Source organism: Triticum aestivum, chromosome 3B (genome assembly GCF_018294505.1).
Source record: "Triticum aestivum cultivar Chinese Spring chromosome 3B, IWGSC CS RefSeq v2.1, whole genome shotgun sequence".
NCBI classification, from domain to species: domain Eukaryota; kingdom Viridiplantae; phylum Streptophyta; class Magnoliopsida; order Poales; family Poaceae; genus Triticum; species Triticum aestivum.
This window is the reverse complement of record NC_057801.1, coordinates 192,982,024-192,988,199: the sequence shown is the minus strand read 5'-3', so window position 1 is coordinate 192,988,199 and position 6,176 is coordinate 192,982,024. Positions and strand designations below refer to the sequence as shown.

General features: G+C 55.2%; 2 protein-coding genes across 3 annotated transcripts in view; both read right to left on the bottom strand.

Moving 5' to 3' along the window:
• The window catches only part of LOC123069318 (uncharacterized), a 14,290-nt gene extending 10,524 nt beyond the window's left edge, over positions 1–3,766 (bottom strand). The window contains exon 1 of the mRNA XM_044492149.1: positions 3,347–3,766. Within this exon, the coding sequence (XP_044348084.1) occupies positions 3,347–3,711 (365 nt within the window). The 5' untranslated portion in view covers positions 3,712–3,766. The remainder of the gene's footprint in view (positions 1–3,346) is intronic.
• Positions 3,767–4,309: 543 nt separating this feature from the next.
• LOC123069317 (GTPase Der) overlaps positions 4,310–6,176 on the bottom strand; it is a 9,528-nt gene continuing 7,661 nt past the window's right edge. For both annotated transcript variants that reach the window (XM_044492148.1, XM_044492147.1), the window contains one exon: positions 4,310–5,190. In XM_044492148.1, the coding sequence (XP_044348083.1) occupies positions 4,651–5,190 (540 nt within the window). In that variant the 3' untranslated portion in view covers positions 4,310–4,650. The remainder of the gene's footprint in view (positions 5,191–6,176) is intronic.

Here is a 6,176-nt window from a genome sequence, read left to right as displayed (position 1 = left end):
ACATCATAGAAGAGAATCAAACTATTCACAATGACATATATGGTTACAATATTGGTGAAACTGTATCGGGTTATGATGTAGGGTACCATATATGGTTCAATTTTGTGGCCGGACAGGGAACACTAGATGTCTTAGTAGAATGTTCACTTGTCATGTGTTTCAAAGACACCAACATAGCATGATTTTTCAGTGCCATATATTAATCACGCGTTTCGTGCGATCTGCAAGAGGAGTCTGTATTAAGAAGGATTGCAAAAACAGATAGGGCATATTTTATTTTATTTGCCAATCAAGGAGCTTTGTTAATCACTACGACGGATTACAATCATACTGTAAAACATCGGTAAGAAAAGCAGGAATGAAGTTGTTAGGAGCTAGGGTTCTGCCGGTTCTAGGGCGGAGATTGTAGGGGAAGGATGGAGGAGGACGAGGGCGAGGGCGCAGCGGCCGGCGGCTGGGCGCCGTCCCTGTGCGGTGGAGGCGGCGGCTGTGGCAGGAAGGAGATAGCGCAGGGGAGGAGGAGGATAGGGTTAGGTCTCCCGGCTCCCTAAGGAAGCCGAGCAATTATGATTGCTTCTTTGCTTAATGTCAAAACGGGTCCTTACATGAGTTTATATAATCCTCCTAATGATATAATTGGGCTAAGCCCCTAACACGATAAGATAACTGGGCCAGGCCCCTAACTGCCTGGGCTGTAATATATGCCGCTCATAACATTTCTCCCCGCCTGCACAAACAGCTCGTCCTCGAGCTGGAAGGCGGGGAAGCGCTTGCGGAACTCCCCGAGGAGATCAACCGTCGCCAAACACCTCCGCGGCAGCTTGGGCGGGCAGGTCACCGAGGCCGGCGGCGGCGGCCTCAATGTAGTCCGCAGCCTCCAGGTAGAAGAGTCGCGGGCAGACGTGGCCGGGCACGTAGGGCTCGTCGCAGTTGAAGCACAACCCTTGACGGCGACGCTCGAGTTGCTCGGCCGAGGTGAGCCGGCGGAACGGGCGCGCCGCGGTCGCAGCGAGGGGTGCCGTGGAAACCTGTGCAGGCCGACCCTGCGCGGGAACGTCCGGCCCAGCTGGCGGCCCAGCAGCCCGGGACGGTGATGCCTGCTAGATGGCCACCGCGCTGCGCTCGAATGCGCGGGCATAGTACATGGCCGTCTGGAGGTCCTAGGGTCCCCGCAGCTCCATGTCCACACGGATATGATCCGGCAGACCGCCGACGAAGAGCTCGGCCTGCTGGCGAGCCGTTACGCCGGGCGCGTGGCATGCCAGGGCCTGAAAGCGGTCGGCGAAGTCCTGCACCGTGGAGGTGAAGTGGAGGCGGCCGAGTTCCGCCAGCCGGCTCCCGCGTATCGGCGGCCCGAAGCGAAGGAGGCATGGCTCACGAAAGCGCTCCCATGGGGGCATGTCGTCCTCGTCTTGCTCGAGGGCGTAGTACCACGTCTGTGCGGCGCCCGGAAGGTGATATGAGGCGAGCCAGGTGCGTTCCGATGCGAGCGTGTGTTGCCCTCGGAAGAATTGCTCACACTGGTTCAGCCAGTTGAGGGGGTCCTCGGCGCCGTCGTAGGTGGCGAAGTCGAGCTTGGCGAAGCGCGGCGGTGTCTGAGCATGATCGCCGTGAGCGTACGGCTCCGCGATACGGAGCAGCGAAGAGGATGGCGTCGGGCCGGTGTGCACAGGTGGTTCGCTGGGAAGCAGTGGGCCCGTCGAATCCAGCGTGGAAACCCGCGGCGCTGGAGGGCCCGCCGTTCGGCAGAGAGGGCGCCGGCTGGTCTGCGGCCATGTGAAGACTGGCGGCGGCGACGTCCCGGCCAACCAGGCCGGAAGCTGTGACGGCGAGGGCGGAAACCACACTTGCTGAATCGAAACGCCTGCCGGCGCGGTTGTAGTCAGCCCGGTGCTGGGTGGCGGAGGCCCTGCAGCGGCAGCTGCTGCTGCATGGAAATGGCGGAGGCGGCGGGCGCTGCGATGGCCACGGCCGGCCATTGTGGCCAGAGCGAGGCGGTGGCGGGGGCTGGCTGCAGCGGCAGCGGGGGCTGCAGCGGCCCGACCAGCGCAGCGGTGGCCCCTAGGTGTGGCAGCTGCCAGGGCGGTGGCGGCGGTAGCTGCAGTTGTGGCTGCAGCGTGCCGGCGAGCGCGGCGGAGGCCGCCAGGGGCGGCGGCTGCGTCGGCAGCAGCATCGGCCGGGTGGCGATGGTTGGTGACGCGGCCGGTGGCAGCCCGTAGGGCCCGGCCAAGTAGAGGCAGATCCCCTGGACGGCTGTGACGAGATCGTTGAGGATGCCGGTGATTTCCACCAGGGAGTAGACCAGCGGCGCGGTGGAGGGTGGTGGTGACGAACCGGTGGAGGGGGGCGGCGGCGACTGACCGGTGGAGGCGCCGGCGGTGGAGCCCAGCGGCGCGGTGGGGAGGGCTAGCGGCACAGTGGAGAGGATCGGCAGCGGCGCGGTGGTGGTGGGAGCGGCGGAATTGGTGGTGGTGAAGACATGCTCGAAACCGAGCTACCTGATACCAAGGTGTTAGGAGCTAGGGTTCTGACGGTTCTAGGGCGGAGATTGTAGGGGAAGGATGGAGGATGACGAGGGCGAGGGCGCAGCGGCCGGCGGCTGGGCGCCGTCCCTGCGCAGTGGAGGCGGCGGCTGTGGCAGGAAGGAGATGGCGCAGGGGAGGAGGAGGCTAGGGTTAGGTCTCCCGGCTCCCTAAGGAAGCCGAGCAATTATGATTGCTTCTTTGCTTAATCTCAAAACGAGTCCTTACATGAGTTTATATAATCCTCCTAATGATATAATTGGGCTAAGCCCCTAACACGATAAGATAACTGGGCCAGGCCCCTAACTGCCTGGGCTGTAATATATGCCGCTCATAACAGAAGTTTATAGGGATATTGTATTGCCTTTTTTTTCAGAGATGGTAGCTTTATGAGTTTAGAGCAGAGCACTGGAGGGGCCATGGCCCATCTGGCTTGTACAAAGCTCCACTGGTGGGGAGCAGCATGACAATCTAGGTGGCAAATATGCTGAAACCTGAAGTAGAGCTGCAACACTCCCTCCTTGCTAGGTACTCTAGATTCGCAAATTATATCAAAATGATGAAATATTAGGGCATAATTGGTTGCATATTTCCGCAAGGATTGTCAAGTACAATTACACTAAGCGTGTAACTTCAAGCACACGGCTGGAAAGGCAGCTAAAGCCCGACACATTCCCCCCTCAATCCCCACTCAGGCAAAAGCGAAATCTCGTCTTTGCTACCGAAAGTCCCAACCGCGTGGCATGCCATGCTGCCATCACGAACTAAGTGCCACGCCGGAGCTGCACGGGGAGCAGCGGCGGCAGGTGAGAAGGGAAGGGTACCTGTCGGCGATGAAGTGCGGGAGGTCGAAGCGTTTGGTGACGGCCATGAGGCCGTTCCCGGAGGGGTCGAGCATGGTGAACACCTGCCCCACGAACGCGGGCCCCCCGCTCCCGCCAACCTTAATCCCTCCTCCTGCTGCCCCCTTCCCGCCGCCGGCCGCCGCCGGGCCGGCCATCAGCCGCTGCCGCTGCGGCTGCGGCCTGAGATTGGGCGCGGACGAGGAAGAGGGAGAGGAGGGGGCGGTGACGGGGAGGAGGCGCGGGACGGCGAGGGGAGGAGCCGGAGACGAGGAGGATGTGGGAAGGGAGTTGGAGGTGAGGGAGCAGTGGAAGGGGTTGGAGGAGGAGGAGGAGGAGCTTGGCATATGGTGATGGACTGATGGTGGTGGCGCGGTTAGTTTTTTTTTTCGAGGGGGCTGGGTGGGGGAGGTGCAGCGTGTCGTTCAACTTGGGCTTGGAATCCGGCCGGGATGGGATGGGATATGCGTTGCGTTGCGTCTCGCCTTCGCCTCCGCGCGCACGGCGTGCGGCGTGCCGGGTTGCGTTGCGTTGCGTTCGGCACCGCGCGCTTTTTATCTCGTGCAACTGACTCGTGCTGTCACGTTATTCCCCCCCGCCAACCGGCTTGCAGCAAAGCAATCTCGTAAAGAACTCCGTAGTGGAGTTCCGTACCACTGATGACAGATTGATAGCATCACACATACCAAACCACAATCACCATTGATCACAGAGAAACAAAATGCAGGTGAATAAAAAATAGCCGTAAAACCGAAATGTGAAAGCGCCACTCGAAACACCTGAATTTTGGAACTGATACTTAAGTTAATTTCAAAATGAGTGGCGGTAGTTCACAGAATCGAGTTCCAGAACAGTCGCAAAAAAAAAATCGAGTTCCAGAAACACAAAGGAAATAACAGACCAGCTTTACAAAGATTTGTCCATCTCAAAAACAACGTTGTCAGGTCAGGTCGGGAACTTCTACAGCAAGAGTACATTAACCATTATGTAAACACATCTAACTCGTAGTTTGGCCATGATCGGCAACATTTCATACTTGTCCGAGAATTCTCTTATTTATATAGGAGAATACAAGAAGGGAAATGGACATGTTTTTGTCCGATAAATTTACAAGAACTTCGACGCTCCAAGATACCAACCACCTGTTTCTCTACCATAATGCTGAAAAGTTCTGTCTTCAACCATAACCACGGGTGTTTGGAGCTCAGTTCTTCCCAATGCTATGAGAAAATGCCCTATTTGCAAACTGAAAATGCTGAGCTTGCTTCTTGCAGTGATCCTCACTTTTAAATGTTGATCACTTCAGCCCCCCTTTCTTCTGTCCACATGCTGTGCTTGGAAGGCGGCAGCTTTCTGTTTCCTCTGATAGTCTGTATAATGACAGGGATTTCCTCTGCATCTTTAACTCCAACGGAAGTATGTACGTCATGACTAATGACTTCCCTTCTGAACGGTACACAAATACCAGGTCCTTTATGAGAATCGGGAGGTGCTTTTGTGACATCGTAAAAGCATGACTGAGTGGGATCAGACACTTCTGTTCTTTTGTCTGTTTTCATCCTTTTTATACTAGATCCTCTTTTCTTGATATTACTCTTGAAAGACGACACTTTTCTTGGAATAGAACGCTGTAGGATCCGGATTGGTATTCCCCCGATGTTGAAATCTTCCTTGAGAGATCTTGTCAAGAACCTGATATCTGTATCAGATAGCTCAGTCTTCCCACTCATAAAGGCGACAAATGTTGGTGGCCGCGCTTTCACCTGAGTGAAATACTTCACTTTTGGCTGTGTGGCTGAATCTTTCCATGAATGTCTACTCATAACCTGTCGGAGGGAATTGGAGGTACAGCCGAAGTAATGTAAGTGTCTGTGAGATGAATGAACTCAGCAGTCGCAAATATAAACATGATAAAGTTACAGGCTCAAAGCAGATGAATGATAGATAACCAAACATTTAAAACAATAACTATTCCTAAAACACACATGATGAAGATGTTTTGAAGATCTCTCTTCTGCTTGATCTTCTTATGTCCTCTCGCTTTATCTTTTGGGCTTGTAATAAAATATCAGAGTTTCAGTTCCGGGTTTGCCCCGGCGTCGATGTTAGGTGTAGCCTGTTTGACTTGAGCTGTTATGGCGCTGCTAAAAGGAGGGCGCGAGAGGGCCGGCCGGGGGCCTTTTTGCCCACGGCCGGGCAAGAGGGAAGGGATTTCATTCTTAATTCTTGCTTGATTAGATTGATACATCTCCTCTCTTTATATAGAGAGGTTTACTTGACTCCCAAGCAAGGCTTACTTGACCCCTAAGCAAGCGACCCTTATCTCTAATTAACCCTAAGACTAATGGGCCCATTAGGCCCATTACGTACTCTAACACTACACCCCACCTGGACATGCAGCTTGTCCTCGAGCTGCAGCCTAACCAACTTATAACCATGACTCGACGCAACACAAACCTAAAACCTAAAAACAAGCCTTTTACATTTCGGCTTGTTTTATTATTCTCAACCTGAAATGGATTGGGACGCTTTATTTTGGACCCCTTCACAAAAAGTGGACACCATCCGCACGTCAGACGTGCACGTGTACAGCCACCTGGATCCCATGGACACCACCTGGACAAAAGGAGTGCATGTGTATGACCACCTGGAAGTGGTCGCAAGAGTGACCAGCAGAGGCGCCCTCGCGGCGGCCGGTGGCGGAATGCAGTGGTACTACGCGGTGCGCTGCTGTCGGTGACACCATGCCTTCTTCCTGCCGGACAGCTGTTGGTTTGCACCGCACAGGGAAGAGTGGAGGGCTTGCGATGGA